Source organism: Motacilla alba, chromosome 4, assembly GCF_015832195.1.
Source record: "Motacilla alba alba isolate MOTALB_02 chromosome 4, Motacilla_alba_V1.0_pri, whole genome shotgun sequence".
NCBI lineage: Eukaryota > Metazoa > Chordata > Aves > Passeriformes > Motacillidae > Motacilla > Motacilla alba.
In genome coordinates, this window is record NC_052019.1 from 9,431,874 (window position 1) to 9,448,692 (window position 16,819).

At 42.8% G+C, this 16,819-nt stretch overlaps 1 protein-coding gene across 3 annotated transcripts in view; it reads left to right on the forward strand.

Annotated features, from left to right (window-relative positions):
- The first annotated feature begins 538 nt into the window (after nucleotides 1-538).
- Nucleotides 539-16,819, forward strand: part of HGFAC (HGF activator) — a 40,320-nt gene continuing 24,039 nt past the window's right edge. The window contains exons 1-7 of one of the 3 annotated variants that reach the window (XM_038136058.1): nucleotides 539-732; nucleotides 2,287-2,341; nucleotides 4,168-4,264; nucleotides 9,308-9,381; nucleotides 13,698-13,823; nucleotides 14,449-14,580; nucleotides 15,944-16,054. In XM_038136058.1, the coding sequence (XP_037991986.1) occupies nucleotides 667-732; nucleotides 2,287-2,341; nucleotides 4,168-4,264; nucleotides 9,308-9,381; nucleotides 13,698-13,823; nucleotides 14,449-14,580; nucleotides 15,944-16,054 (661 nt within the window). In that variant the 5' untranslated portion in view covers nucleotides 539-666. The remainder of the gene's footprint in view (nucleotides 733-2,286; nucleotides 2,342-4,167; nucleotides 4,265-9,307; nucleotides 9,382-13,697; nucleotides 13,824-14,448; nucleotides 14,581-15,943; nucleotides 16,055-16,819) is intronic. The other 2 variants (XM_038136057.1, XM_038136055.1) reach the window with 2 other exon arrangements.

A 16,819-nucleotide genomic window follows, 5' to 3' on the forward strand; every position in this document is an offset into this window, starting at 1 on the left:
GACAGGCACTTACAAGACAGGGATGGCTTTGCTCAGGTGGTGGCAGAAGGGAACTTTTTGGTACACAAAATGTCTTCTCAGAGTTATATGTATTTTCTTTCTTTTTAACTTTCCCAGTCTGTGGCTGGATGGCTGCTGTTACAAGGCACAGCTGGGCAGGTAACCATCTGTTAATGAGTAATCCTTGATATTGGCATTGGTCTGGTCCATATTTTGCAATATGATGCCATCTCCTGAGTGGGCTTGCTTGGAGCTCCTTGCTGTTGCTATACCATGCTTTTAATTAGCTCCTGAAGAGAAAGAAGCAAAATGTCTAGATGATAAATCAGCTCTAGTTATAAGCAACATTGGATCAGCTTCTCTGGAGTTGCCCTTCAGTGCTTGCTGATTACACCAGGGACCATCTCCAAGGGTCAGGCACTTTGTAAACTCTTCACTCCTGGTGGTTTAGGGAGAGTCTCTCCCCATGGGGCATTCCCTTCTACTCACAGAGACATTAATGATTAACAAAGATAACAACTCTGCTTACTTAGAAAACTAAAATAACTTAAAGTCAAGTAAATCACAGCCCCTTGTGAAAGCTTGTTCCTGATTCACCCTCCTGCTTCAGCCCAGATCTGGAAGTTTTCCTCTGCCAGGCAAAACCTTCATGAGAGGAGAGCAAGGATGAAAGTCTGTGCTCCTCTCACTGTTGTCTTGGCTCTGAGCTTGAGCAGTGGCTGTGCAAGGATGGTAAGTGATTCTTCTCTTTCTGAGGGATGGATCAGCTGTGGGATACCTGGCAGGACAGGTTGCCTTGGGGCTGGATGAGTGACCCAGAGAAGGGGAGATTCAAAGGGAACACAAAAGGGATTAGCCAGATGAAGGCTGACAGCACTGCTCACCAAGGTGGGGGACTGTGGCACAGCTGGTGCTACACCTTTCTCTGTTTGAAGCATTTGCTTACATCCATGCCTTGCTGTGGATGGAGGAGAAATGGGAGGGGAGGAAGGACCACAAAAATTGAAATCCTTTAAAAATATATCTCAGAAATGTGTTGACACCAGCAGGTACCCGCAGCATGGAGTAGCATGGAGTAACTCGTAGCATGGAGGGAGAGTGCTCCACTGCCAGACACTACTGCAGACAGTCTGGTAACTGAACAGGCCAGCTTAGGGGGCTATCTTCTTCTTTTCAGACTTGTTTCCATGCCAAACCCCTCGTGGTGGTTTTGCATCATGTATCTTGTGTCTTTTTTGGGGCTATGTCTGCCAAGCACATGAAGCACTGCTGAGCAGGCTGTGATGCTCTGAATTTGCTAGTTTGCTTAAACCCCACCACAGCCTGGCATCTGCCATGGACTAGCAGGGCAGTTAGCTCACTGCTGCCTTTTGGTCAGCATTGTGGCCTTAAGATCAGCCTTATTTCTCTAGCTGGGTTAAAACTAGCTCAGATATACTCAGAGGGTGCTATAATCCTAACTATCTCAGCGAATTACAAAAGTATGTCCTCAGATATTAGCTGGGAGAGCAGAGAGGAAGGCTCATGTTCAAGGTAAAGATCATCCCTGGCTGGAGCTCTTGCTTGGTGGTGGCAGAATCTGTGTAGATTGCAAAAACTGTTCTTTCCTTAGAACTGCTCAAGCCTTCTCTATATATCTTTAGCAACAGCTTTTTCTTAACTCTCACTTTTATGTCCCCTGTCCAGTTCTATGCTCATGATGTGTGTTTCTTTGACTGCTTTTGTGATGTTATTTCTTTGCTATTGTTGAATTGCCAGCACCTTTGGTGGCAGCAGCACTTTTATGTGCATTTCTCTTTTTATTATTTCCTGTGGCTTAAAATCAGCTCAGCCAGTATTCTTTGCTTGCTGATTGGCAAACCCAAATACAGTTAGAAGCTGCTTTTGTAACTAATGCCCTGGGGAGATACAGTTAAATAGCAGGAAAAGGCAAATGTTGGGATATTATTTGCAACTGTGAACCGGCCCCAGAATGCCTGTATTCTTCCTGCTGAGAGAAATAGGAGATGTGTCCCTTGGCAATAGAAAGATAAAATGGAGCAGGGCTTCGGCCTTTGTTGTGTTGTGCTGGGTTTTCCTGGTTTAGCTGGCCCTGTCAAGAGTCAACATATATCTACCTTCTTTCACCTGTGCCCCACCAAAAATCAAAAGCAAATAATAAGATTTTCTCAGTAGCACTGGGAGAAACACAAGTTCAGGGCACCCTGGAAAGTAGGTTTTTACCAGTAGTATGGTTCCCAGAGTGAATTTGTGTCTCCAATCCACATTCTCTTTTTCTCTTTGTAGCACTACAAATCTGGGGCAGGAAGAGGCTCAAGGCATGGGTTCACTCGCCCACAAGGTACCAAGTCAAATCCAATCATGACAGTAAGAATGGTCTGCCTGTCTGTATCCGTGCTGTGCAAGCTGGTAGGAAGCCTGTCATTGTTTCAACATGAATAAGGATTATAGAATGGTTATGCCAATATTAATTTCTGTTTAAAGGGGAATTTGACATTAGCTCAGGAATCTCAGGTAATTTTCCTTCAGGTGCAGATTAATGGGAAGGTGCTGATGTGATTTTAGTTGTCTGAGCTGGCATGGCTTTATACTATTTCACAAGGTGGTGTGGCTGAAGGTGTGCAACAACCTTTAATCAGAGCTGCAGCTGCCCTGTAACTTTCAAGCACATTAACTCTGTATGTACAGGTTCAGTTTCTACCCTGGCCCTTGATCTCTCTGAGGGAGAAGGGTTTGAGTTGCGTGCAGCTTTCTGGTTTGCATTTGTTCTAGGGGCACCCCAATGATCAGACATCCTGGCTGTGGGAGAGTGTTGCAGTTTCCATTTTTAAAGCTTTTTTTGTCCTGTGCTTTTGTTGTTGAAGATTACATGCATTGGGCCATTGGGCTTTATAGGTTCTAACAGTCTTCAGTGGCCTTTGGGATGCAATATATCTTCTGAATGGGGATGCATTTTCACAACTCTCCTGCCTGCTTGTACTGGGAGGTACCAGCCTGAGAAAGCTGCTATTTGCAACATTTGCTTATTTAGTTCAGAGAATGAAAACTGGGGTTGACAAGGGGATGGCAGAGGGGATGGCAGTGGCTATTTCATGTTGACAGAGAGGGAGGCAGGTAGGGCAGCTGGAGTGACCATAATTCCAACTGATTAAGAAGGGGTTGGACCACAGGGATACGTTATTTTTTCTGTAATGCCAATAACTGACCTCAGCAGCTCTTTGAGATGTCTGGGCTCATGGGAGTTAACAGATATTGCAAGAGTGTGCAGGAGCCCCAGCCATCATGGGAGGGTTAAGCTCAGGACAAGGAGCAGTCACTCATTGTCTCTGAGAACTGGAAACGTGCTGTGCTGCCAGTTTGGTTGAATGCACCATTTCTCTCTTACGGCAGTGGTTGGTTTCCCATTCAGACTTTGGGATTTCAAAACAGATTGCTTTTAGTTTAATGGTTAAATAAGCTCTGACAGTTTTTCATTGTCTTTTTTCTCTTCAGCCTCTCTCATTATCAAGACTCATCCTGAAGGATTTTTTCCTGATAGACTCCCACTAGCCTTCCTAAAACTCTCACCAGCCTTCCTTAGATTGCCATCACTGATGTGGCAAATATAAAACTTGCCCTTTTTAGACACCGGTCCCAGTTGCTCCCTACTTGTAAGGGATCTGCTCATCCCAAAGGGAAGGTGTTATGATCAAAATTCTCTCTCTACCCCAACCTTTAAAACTTTCTTCCTCCTGACTTTCTATTTCAGTTTGTACTGTCTGGTTCCTTAATTATTTTAAACAGATATTACAATGTGATATAGAGCCTGAAAGGATACAGCTTCAGAGATTATTTTAATACGCAATTACAATGCTACATAATTAGAAATTATAATTGCAATTAATGAATATAATTGGCATTTGCTGTACCAGAAATGGCAGTATATTTTGAACTGAAATGATTTGAGATCTTTGTTCCACTGCGGAGTCCATTAATCTTTGTTGATTCAGTCATTATGTAAGATTTTAAGCTTCTTCCTATGCACTAGACATTGCAGAGACACAGAGTCCAGAGTACAGCTGAAAAACTTGCAGATATCTATCTTCATAATTTCATATAATAGTATATAATATAATTTGTGGGTTGGTTTTCAGCTGCATTATGAGTTTTTTTATATTTGTATTTCAGTGTTTACAGAGGATGGACATTTATGCAAATTTCCTTTCCGGTTTGGCGGAAGGTTTTATCACACGTGTTTATCAAATTTATTTTCCAGAAAGAAATGGTGAGTTAACATTGCTCATAAATGAAAACAGCATTTAAATGAAATGTCATCCTTTTAGTGCTTTAATCTTGCTTTTGGAGTAATTAACATGGGCTGGATGTTGTGCCCGAGGTGCAGTTCTGCTGCTGATGGCCGTGGCCCTCGGGTCAGGACGTGCTCAGGGGAAAGGGAGCCCTGGCACTGGGTTTTCTACAGCCACAGGAGGCTCAGGAACTGCAGAAATGTTTCCTTGCTGCCCTGCCTATTGGAACTGCAATTTACACGAGTGACAAGAGCTTGTACGGAAAAAGCAGGACTGGTAGAATGACCCTGGAAGAGACCCTCTGCTGAGGGAGAAAGGAGAGACACAGACACCTGCAAGAGAGGACACTTGGTTAAGGGACTGTTTGATTTGTGCAGACTGTACTTGTACTGCAGCAGAGACCATCTGATCTTTGAGGAAAGCTGTTTTCTCCCCACCCCCATGTCTGGCACCAGAACCCCTTTGGACAGTGCAGTACTAAGAAGTGAGGTATTACTCCTGTTTGTTGGTTAATGATTTATTCTACTAGTGTGTTTAAGGCTATTTTGCCTTCTTTTGGGCAAAGGTTATTCTTTTACTTTTGCAGAAGCTGTTAGAAGTATTTTATCCATTTTTGGGGTTGGAGCAGTCAGGTGGGAACCCTACTGAATTAAAGCACTGAATAAAAAAGATAAACTTTGCAGACAAACTCATACGATGGGCATATATTAATTGAAATCAAAGGCAACAAAGCAGAGAATATGTGGGTACCAGTAATGTGAAAATTATGCCCAGATGAGCCATGTGAAAGGCAAACATTTGCCTGTTTTCAGGGCAGACAAAATATTTTAGAGTTTAGTTTACTTGCCCAGGCAGGGCAGAACTCTCATTTTTTATACTGGACTGTCTAATTTTTTCATGATCTGTTGGAGTCTTTCTGATGACACATCTGTTTCAAGTGTAAGTGCTGGTGTAATGTAAACAACACAAACCTGCTTGCACAAATAGACACCGAGCTTCAGGCTAGGAAACCACTTCAGAATTTTCACAATATCCACTGATACAACCCAGCTAATAAAAGCCTCCAGGAAACAAGAATTGGAGACTATCTTAACTAAAGAACTGGAATAATTTACCAGTTTGAATCCTGTCTTTGATGAACTTTAGCCACAAAGAGTTTGACCTTAGTACCCACTTAATTTCATGCCATGCTTAAGAGGGATCCTGTTAATACCTGACACTGTGTATTTGTTTTTAGCCAGTTAGGGCACAGAAATGGAAAAACCTGTCAATGGATGGGGTCCAAGGCTAGAGCACACTTTGGAGCTGACCTTGAACAACTTGCTCTTATGCTTCCAACTTTTTAAAAGCCATTTACAATCAGGGAGACAAGGAGGAGGACAGCTGGAGCTATTTGGATTTGACAGATCATTTCACCCTATGGGTGACCTTCTGACCAGTGTTTGCTCATCACTCATAAGCTAAAAGCAACTTAATGTGTGACTTCAGGCACAGAGATGCCAGGAAAAGAGCCCTGAATAGCAGTTGGGAAACCTGCTCTGTGCTCTTCTTGTGTGACTTGGCACTAACCCAGGCTGGACTTACATTGAATAGCTGATCCCAGGGGACCTGGTAGGCTCCAGGTGAGGGCAGGGCTTGTGCCCTTCCTGCTCCTGCCTCCTGCAAGCTGCTGTAAGGGGCGATGGGAGGCAAACTGCAGGCTGGGTCCAAACTGCTTCTTCAGGGATGAATTCCAGGAAACCCGACCAGGAGAGCACTTACATGTTAAATTCATGTCCTCAATCCTCAAGTCATACTTTGGGTCAGTACTACAGGCAGGACTTTTCATTGCAGGCTAAACCCCACTCAAATTTGCTTTAGATTTATGTTTTCTCATACTACCTATGACCCAGATACTGTGTTTCAATATAAATCTGCTCCTGACCACAGAAAGCTCTCCCTACTTTGACAGCAACAAACAAGTTGTATCTTTATAAATATTTATTGAAAATACAGGAAAGAAGACAAAAATAATTGCACTATTTAAATAACAGACTTCCTTTAACAGCATTCTGTACTGCTTTTCCACTTAATTATAATCTGTTTGCACAGATAAATTTCCATTTGTGGCCTATTACTAAGTCTTACATGATATCTTGCTAAAGATATAGTGTAAATTTTCCTTTTGTGCAGAGGAGAAAAAAAAATAGCTGAAATTGCTTCTGAGTTTCATTGGATCCTCCAGAAAGACAAAGCAGTGTAGAGACAGACAGAATGGGGGTGCAGAGAGCACTGGTGAGAGCAAAAGGGGAGGGTGGTCTGAGCTGGGCCAAGCTGTGGCTGCAGGGGAGCTGCCAGCACCCTGTCCCAGTGTCCCAGAGGGGATGGGTTCCTCAGATTCTGCTCTAGGGGAATGGCAGGAGCAGACCATGCCTGAGATTTTGGCTATAAATGGGAAGGTGTTGACTCATGCTCTGCAGAAGCCTTATCCTGGGCTTGAGTTCTGGATGGGCAGGGCCCCTGTGCAAGGGTGAGCTTAGGTCTGTGTAGGAAGGACATGATCTTATCATCTTCCTTGGAAACAAGAACTTTTGATATGTTGGCCACAGACTGAAAACAGTGCAGAGGACAGCTTTTTGGCCAGATGGATTATAGGATGGGGAGTTTATGACAGTCCTGGAAAGGAGAAGTACGTGTAGGCTGAGCTGGGAGATGTCAAGCATCAGGTTCTGAATTTTCCTGGAGCTGGTAATGGTTGGTCTGCTGTTGTCAGGCAAAGTCTGTCAAGGCATGTCTCATGCTCAGGACAACACCTAAAAAAGTCTCAGGCAACCTCCAAGTCTCAAACATAGTGACAACACCAGGTGTGATGGCAAAGCTCTTTCCTTACACCTGTCTGCCTCGCGCCTGGGGCTTTGCTTGCTCTCCAAAGCATCCTATTGTTAGGGCTCCCTAGGCTCCCAGTGGGAAAAACAGCCTACTTTCCATTGATCCTGCCTGCCAGTTAGGCCTCATCTTTTGTTTGTCCATTCCCATGCTGTTTACCATCTATGGACTTAAAATGTTATTTAAATCAATCTCTTGTAGTGGACTTTTCTGATATAATTAATTTAGTATCTCTGTCCTTATGTTTGCACTTTCATATTAGCAATTCTATAAGACAAGCTGATGTAAAGATATTTGCTATCCCATAAATTTTAAGTGTGAGTGCATTTGCAAGTGGCATAAAGATAAATTATATAAAGATATAATTAGGCCACTGGGTTGGTTTGGCTGCTGGAGGTAACATTCCAGAAGACTGAAATGTCACCATTTCATTTTTGGTAAGCCTCCAATCAGACAAAACATTTTTAAAACAAAAGTGGAGAGACAAGTGAAATAGCTTTGAGGATGGGCTGAGATTCTCACAGAGAGATCTGTGGTGGAAAATATAAAAGGATTATGTCACTGTGCAAGAAGCTTGGCATCGAGGAGGCAGCTTCACATCTCAAGGGAGGACCAATCCCACTGTAGTCACTGCAAGGCAATAGGGAAGGACTGGCTGTGGAGAGCACCAAGTGGGAGGACCAGTGGTTTGTGGAGAGCTGGTAGAAGAAGCCTCTGTCAGGATCTCTGACAACAAAAGATCTTGTACGACGAAAAATTTTGAGATTCCTCTTTGCTTAGAACTTGGCTGCTGCTGAACAGTGACACAAGCAGTGCTGAGGACACATTTCACTAATTTCTCATCTTCATTCTTGTGCATACTTGACCACCCTTTAAAGAAAGCACAATCCACTTCCCACAGAAGGATCTTTGAGGAATTTCCATCAGCTCCCAGCAGTTGCATCAGCCTTAATTCCTGTGAGAGAACAGCCTCTTTAAGTATGTGCCACCTTAATCTGCACCAAACTTCCAAGCACCTCTTTCAGTGCACCTCATATAATTGAGGTCACCAAAATATACCTGGCCATAGGAATTATGTGTTTTAAATACCACATAGCATCTAATTAAGAAGGAAAATAGGGCTGTTAAAATGTAGACATGTGCTACAATAAAATTTCAATCTAACTTGTGTGGCATCCTGGGGTGAAAAATTTGATCACACAACTGCTCAAGGAATAATAGAACCATGCATAATGGAAATAGACCATCAGGCACATTAAATAAACTCCAGTGTCTTCTAATGTCATGTAGCTGATATCTATTATTCTGCATTATAACTGGCTAGGGAGGATGTTTTGGTGGACTGGGACAGGACATGGACCTCCAAGGTGCAGTCTCAGTTCAGTCACGTGCTCCCTGTGTGTCCTCAGGGAAGCCTCCAAATCTACTCCTGCAAAAGAGGAATAGCAGCTTCGTGCTCCTTGGAGTGCTCTGAGCCTGAGATAGCAGACTGAGATAACAGACCACCAGTGAGGGTGTGCAGGACTCAGTCCCCAGCTCTCAAAAAAGGAGAGGTTTTTATCTGAGCCTTTGGAAATCACCACCGTGTCAGTTATTTCCTCATTTCATCTTGCAAGTTCCAAAAAAGAATGCTTTAAAGGAACTGAGTCTGAAAAGTGTGAAATATGCTTGTCACTGAAAGTCAGGGAAAAGTCCCTTTGTGGACAGTCTCCTGCCTCCACAGATTATTACAGCAACTGTCAGGCATCAAAAATGGGCTAGGCCTGTTTTGCTTGTTTTGTAACAAGTACAGAAGACATTATTTGTTTGCTTTGGTTTTGTTTTTTATTTCTGTCTTTCATTTTCTAATCCCAGAAATAGGAAGAATGTTGGGTTTTCCCCCAGGATTCATTGAAAATCCTGGGTCCTGCATTTACATCTTACTTTTAATATGTTTTTAACGTGAGACAAGTGGAACAGAGCAACTTTAACAAAAGAAAGCATATTTTTTCCTCTGGTCTTAAGAGAATTTGAATGAAAATGATGCTAATTAAAAAAAAAAAAACAAAAAACAAGCATGAATTTCCAGGTCACCAGAGTGTGAAGGGTCTGTAGTTTCAGTGCAGACATCCAGGTTGTTTAAAGATGCACTAAGCTGCACCTTTGATTCTTTCCAGGTGTTCGACAACACATAACTTTGACCGGGACAGGAGGTGGGGACTCTGTGATTTGTCACCCAGAGACCACTCAGGTGAGGCAGACCATGGCTGAGTTGCTCCAGGTACCTGGCTCCTACTTTGCCACCTGCAGGAAGGAGGGGCACTGCTTTCAGTGCAACTTCCATTTGTGTATTTATTTTGAAGCAAGCCTTCACATCAGCTGTTTCCACAATCTCTCTGTGACGCTGCACAGCCACAGCATTAGACTGTGAATGTCACACAGTCTTTAATTCACTCGCTGCTGACTAACTCGAAGCCAAGAGAAATTATGGTAATGCCAGCATGGAAATCTAAACTCCTGCTGGAGCCAAACACAAAGGTGATCATCTTCTTCTCCCTCGCGGCTTGGATGTGCCTTTTAGCTTTCCCTTAATTTACACAGCTGCATTTTCTGTCTGTTTGACCGGTTAATTTTTTTAGAAGGCACAGAAACATTTGACACCCTGTACAACACACAGCCATCACTTCCATCGCTTCCAGCTTTCCTTTCTTGAGATCTCATGGGAAAGAGCAGTTCTCAAACCCAGACTTCCTTGAGCTTTGGGCTGTTTCAGAGAAGACAAGAGACCAGACATGTTCATTGCAGGAGTCCTGAGGGGTAATGAAAGGATTACTTGGCTGAACAGCTCTGTGGCTTCATGTGGTCACCACATCCAGTGCTACAATTACCTCATTGTGAAAGTCTGTCTAAAAGGGGAAGTCAAGGTCTGTGGCAAAGTCACCTTTACATATAAAAGCCATTTTAATTGACACACTGGGTGAAAGTTCACCTGGAAATATGCATCCCAGTCCTCAGCAGTCCCTCAGTGACTGGCCTTTGCTTATCTCTGTATCCCTGGCTCCATGAGCTGGATGCTGGGGAATCCCATTTTGTAAAGACTATATCCATGTGTGTGAGTATATATGTGCATATATACATATATGTATATATATATACATACATATATATATAAATTCTCATTTCATACAGCCGCAGACCAGCTTGAAAAATCAGGTGTTGAACTGGTCAAACTTGATGCCCCTGAGGCTTTTTTTGGATCTGTGTCTAATTCTGTTCGTGTTCCTCTTTTTGCCATCTCACTACTTTCAAATGAGACGCATTTAGTTTGCAGGATATGACCAACAGCCTCACTTCCCACTTTCAAATGAAGGGCTTTTTCCACCAACCCCCTTCCAGGGAGTTCTCCTCAGTGTCAGGAGTCTTATTGCCAAGCTGATTGCAATCTACCAGAGCACTTGAAAAGCCAAATTAGCTGAATCACGCTGACAGTCTAGAATTAAGCAGTGCAGAGCATCACCTTTTTAAATGTAACTACTTTAAATTATTTTCCAGCCTGGCTTTAAAGCAGATTAACAGTAGATCAGAGGCCAGTGACCTAGCCTCAAAACAAGCAGCAATGTATACAACTTTGTAATGCAAGTGTGCCAGACATGAACATAGACTTTATGGGCAGTTCATGCTTACAAGAGTCAGGTTTTGAGGGCTGCACCTTAGTTATTCATCAGTGGCTTCCCAGAGCTTAAAACAAAAACAAAAACAAAACCCAAAAACAAACAAACAAAAACTTATATGTGTGAGAAAGGAAAGGAAAGAGAAAAAAGGATGGGGTAGCTGGTATAGATCACTGCTGGCTGTTGTAAAATAAAAGATAACCCCTTTATTTCTGGAAGCATTTAGAATTTGAAAAAGTAAATAAAAGGTTCTTGGCTGTTATTTTATTTATAAATATAAGTCTACTTAGTTTTTTTGGGTTTTTTTTAAGCAGCAAGCAAAAATTTTGGATTTGAGAAATGTTTAAGAGATCATTAACCATAACTTAAAGTGAACAGGTCTATGATGAGGTTGAAAGAAAAAGCAACATAATGGATGAAGGGAATTTGAAGCAAAAGAAGGAAAGTTTGCCTGCTGTGGAAGAAATAAGCAGTCAAACTGAACAATGCTGATCTTTAAAATGTGTAAAATAATACTTTTTAAAAAAAATCCACTAAAGTATTAAATCTTTGGGTGGTTTTTTCTTGAAAAACAAGAAAAAATTGAATTTCAGGGAGAGAGTATCCTTTGGCTATAAGAGGTTGGTGAGCAGTGTATCCATTGGCATGGAGAAGGAGCTTCTTTAGAGCAAAGGTTGAAGCACAAACTCTCTCCAGGCCAAGAACACCACATGTATGTGACAAGTCAATTTCAAAACTTTGGAGGTACTTACAAATCAATGTTAAGCAAGCACTGGAAGCTTTGATCCAGAAAAATACATCTGCCAAATTCAAGGGGAAGTTTAACCAAGCCCCTTTAGCTCTAGGATGAAGTGAAGCCTGGGTAGGAAGTTTCTGCTGGAGGGAGCTGTCAGTACTGCACACATGTGGGCCAGCTGGGCTGTGCATGCATAGCTCACAGATATGTACAGATACCCATCAATGTGAAATGCCCCTACAGGTGGGACTTCCAGATTTTGGGCAGTCTGGTAGGACTACTTCTCTGAATGTCTGGAAATCTTAGACAAGTGGCCAAGACCCCAAGGAGACCCAAACATGGGGGAGAAAATTGCCAGACAGAATTTTTAAGATCCCTCTGGACTGATATGAAAAGAAATAGTTTGGTGGTTTGGGCTGTGCAGGCAAAAGGAAGAGGCACCATCCCAGGAGGAGCTCTGAAGAAGGAGGGTGGCAGAAACAGAAAGTTTTTGTTGGGAAACATGGGCAGAAAGGTGAGACAAGCCTACTGCTCAATCAGCAGAGACTTGGAGAGGTGAAGCTGCAGTCAAGATGGAGTGTTTTATCCATGAGGATGCTTTAGACAGTGCTGAGAAAGCATGGAGTTGGCCCTCCCCAGTTAAAGCATAGTTAATTGTGGGCAGGATTCCCCACTGGGAACTGAGATGTGTCCATCTGCTTATGAACAGAAGTTGTTCCTGGACTCCAGGAAAGATGTGAAACACAGAACATGCCTGGAAGGTCAGACTGGAGTGGTGAGTGGGATGTAGTGAGGGACAGATTGAGAAAGAAATGAAAGAGTGGAAGTGCTTTTTGCAGATTTAACAAGGGTGCAAAAAATTTCTTGAGCATTTGTTGCAGCAGAAGATGGCTTGGAGATCAGGCCATGGTTTGGATGTAGTGGGAATAGGAAATGCAGGATTTTCCTTTGAGGAAATATTACGGCACTAGAAGTTTCATAACTATCAACAGCAGGAAGAGTAGGAATGTCACTGACTTCACTTGCTTTCCCTTGATGTTATCCTGGATTGAAACTACCAGTGAATACACCCAGACCTGCTATCTGATAGGAATGACATCACTCTCTTCTGAAGTAAATATTTTGATCCCTGCAGGGGAACCTCAGATTTACCCTGCTGTAGCAAACTTCAGGATGCAGCCTTTGTGCTTCACCTCAGCCCTGTTCGTGTGTGCCTGTGCCTCTACGTGTTGCACCTCATGCTCAGGACACACTGTCTAGCTGAAGGAGCACCTGGATTGAGTAACCCTGGAGATGGTGTAGCAGAGTTTGACTTGCACTAAAAAGGAAGATTTGAATGCAGACAAGCTGTTGGGCCAGCTCTGGAGCAGGTGTAAACATGCTGTTGGTTAACTTCAGGGGAGATACATCCCTTGGCACTGCCTGAAATCAGAAACACTGCCTGACCAGCAAGACTCTTACTACTTTTACATTGCCAAGTAAAGCTTCTATTGCACGAGTTGTCCTGGCACCTGCTTCCTCTCCCACCACATTTTCCTATCATTCAGAAAATTCCCCAGGTGTGATTTACTTGGATGTGTGAATTGGGATACAAGCATCGTAATGTCACCCCAGGACAATGCGCTTTGTGGTTTGCTTTATAATTTTTCCCTTGCTTCCAGCTGTCCATTAGTTTTAGACATAATCCAAAACCCCATAGCAAATTCTTCTGTCGAGGGCTGTCCTTTGTGCAGTTTGAAGGGGATGCGCGATCCCGGCGGTGGATGTCGCAATGCGAGGCTGCAGGGCAGAGGCCGGGCAGCGCTGCAGCCTTCCTCCCTCCCCAGTGTAAAGGCACAGCTCCATCTTGTGGGCACCTGTCCCGTCTCCTTCCTCACCACAGCGCCAGTCTGGGGACTCCAGGTGTGCCACCCCCTTCAGACAACTTAGTCTTGGGGGGTGAAGGTTCAGTTCAGATCTACCACACGGTTTTTAAAAGCTGGATAAATATGTTTCCAGCTGTTTTACAGCTGGAAACAAATGCACTGTCAATTGGTTGGATAAGCTTATTTTTATGTTAGTAGATGGTATTAAACCCACAGAGTGTTGAACCAAAATGGTTCATGGAGAAAAAAGGACAAAGCATGACTTATACCACACATACTAACAACAACTTCTTAGTGGCCTCTCCAGATCACTGTGCAGACAACCCCTGCCAAAATGGAGGGACCTGTTCTCTCACTCACAGCCACAGGATGTACTACTGTACCTGTCCTGAGGAATTCACAGGCGAGGACTGTCAGCTGAGTAAGTATCTTCTACCACAAGTGTTACAACATGAAATATGAATAGCAAGTAGAGCTCATTAATGTTTGCTTAATGAAAAGGTAGTGCTGTTGTGACGGGAGAGACCACTGCAGCATGAATGTTTGTGTAGGTGGATTTCCAAATGATTATGACAGACAATCCATTCCTGACAGGACAACTGAAAATAGCTTGACTGTGCAATTATGAATCCAAGTATGCTCTGAGCATGGGAAACACAAAAAGCCTCTTCCCCTTTCTTTGCCATTTTTAAGACTTAAATATCCCTTACATGTTTGGAAATTACTAATATGTGGTAGGCAATGCACAGAGATGTGAAAAATCAGCTCAATTTCAGGTGATGCCTTGTTCCTTATGTACATGCACATGCTGGGTGCAGTGATGCTGTCCTGCTCACGGGGCTTTAGGAGAAAGCCATCTCTGTCCTGAGGTTCCTGGAGCTGCTGCTCTACTGGCTCAGTGCCTCCACTCTATAGAGGCTGTGCCAACAAACATGGATCTGCTCAACAGGAAAAAAGGGATGAGCAATGATAATAGAGATTGTGGTGCCATTTCTTGCACGAAATAACATCTGAAAGCTTGTGTTGTTTGTAAAACTTCATTTCAGAGAAATGTTTTGACAACAGCCTCCACGAATTCTTTGATGTGGGTGCGAGCTGGTCAAGAGTGCACCAAGGAGCAGTGGAGCAGTGCACGTGTGTGCACGGCCAGATGGAGTGTGGGCGTGTGGAACACAAAAGTAAGGCACTGTTTTGTACCACAGCTGTAGGTCTGCATGGGGTGGGGATAAAGGACAGTGAGGGTATCAAAGCCTAAGTGGTGTTACACACCCTAATGCTGCCCTTGCAGCTCATGTACCCTCTCTAAAAGACAATATTTTAGCTTTCCTTTCCAAGAGTGAGCGGTTATACTGACATAGGAAATTCCTTCAGTGTATCCATCCTTATTTGAGGAAGCAACTATATGCATTATAAGGAATTTTAGAGACACACCTCAGTGTTTTCTTAGAGAGGGATGAAACTCTGATCTGCAGCATGTAAGACTATACAACAGATTATATAGTAGAAGTGGTAACATTTTCTCTCCAAAACTATAACCTGCCTGAGAAGCACACCCTGCACACCAACAATCAGTTCATATTGCTGTTTTGCCTCTGTGTTTCTTCCCAAGTTCATCCCACTCTTGAATTACCAGCATGTAAATTTTACCTGCCTCCAAGATCCCATAAGGCCTGCATTGGCTCCAGAGTCCTCACGATTTTTGGCCCATTCCTGGCAGGAGTGATGCTTACATTATGAAGCTTCCTTTTTTAAGGGGCTGCCAGGAGCCCAACACACTGGCCAGCCAGCACAGTATATGCACTTTGGGTTGTCACCCATCTGAAGAAGCCAGCACAGAACCTTTTATTTGGAGGAGAGGTGTTGGGAAGCAAACCACGTGCCCCACCTAAAAATGTGCACTGGTATGGCTGTTCTATTACTCAGTCTGGCTAACTTTCACCCTGCCCAGATTCACAAGTAAGTCACAGTACAAATAAGTTTCATAAAAGCCCTTTGAAATATGTAGGTGCTTTCATTCCCACCTTATGTAATTGGAAACTAAAGTACGGAGAGTCATTGGCTTTCTAGGATATTGAGAGTCCATGTGAGAGTTGGGAAATTTGATAGGAGTTAATACTTCCCAATCACAGATCTTAAATATTTAACTGAGCTCCCTACTAGATATGTTATTATAAATTCTAATAGAGCTCAGTGGCAAGTCTGGAATTGGCAGAACCCTCCATAGAGAAAGAAATGTTAATACCATCTCCACTAGGAATAATAATCACCACCCCCATTTTACCTATTGTTCTTTGATAATATTTTTCAATAGCTGACATTATCCAATAGCAGTGAAAACAATAGACAGACCTGGGTGGGCAGAAATCAGTCGAGTTGCCTTTTCTTTAATTTATCACAAGTGTAGGTCTGACATAAACAAAGAAGAAAAACTTCCCCCAAAGGCATATGCACAGAGGATATGCACTAGAGTAAGTTAAAATGGACTGTTTCTCTTGAATAATTTGTACCTTTGGTTTGATCATTGGTTGTGTTTTCTTGTAGGTTGTGTTCATGATCCTTGCATGAATGGTGGAGAGTGCAAGATGGTTGTCTCCACTGGGAAAATAGTATGTGATTGCAAAGAAAATTATGCAGGAAAGTATTGCAACATTGGTAAGTATAACAACCTAGAGGCAGACAGAAATAAGAGTTTTCATCTGGGTGAAAGGCTGGTGGGTTTGGCTCTGTTGTATTCTGCATTTGAGGACATTTCTTGTACCAACTGAAGAGTCACACAGAACAAGGGTTTAATGTATTTCTCCAGTGTAAAACATAACACACACTTCACCACTGAGACTCTGCTTCTAAAAATATTTTTTTCGTGCCCTTTACTTTATAGAAAATCAAACAGAAATTTTAATCCAATTACACATGCCTATAAAATAAGTGCACGCTTCCATTTTGCAGAATCAGTCACAGAGTTGTACTCTAGAGCTACTGCCTCCCTACAGATCCACACATCCCCTCGTAAAGCAGGGATTTACATCTGACAAAATCTAGCAGCCATTCTTTGGTAGCAATAAATGACTGTGAGACAGAGAAAATGCTCACCCTTTGGGTTACTATACACTTTAAGCACATTTAGCCCAGTACAGGTTATACAAAACCCCTTCCTTTCTCTGGTGGGTCGGGGTACAGAAATCTACTTTTTGATATTTATGTGTAAGTCCTGTTTTGCATTTTAGATGCTACATAGTTTTGATACAACTTTCCTCCAGAAGACTTAACATTTATCCCTGCAGGGGTTAAATCTGCTTGCATGCTATATCTGCAAGTTATGCCAATGGCTATTTTTCAAATAAATGTGCATTTTAGGCATAAATTTTAACAGAGACCTTCAGTCACACCATCCTGTGACCCCATCAATTCACTGGCTGT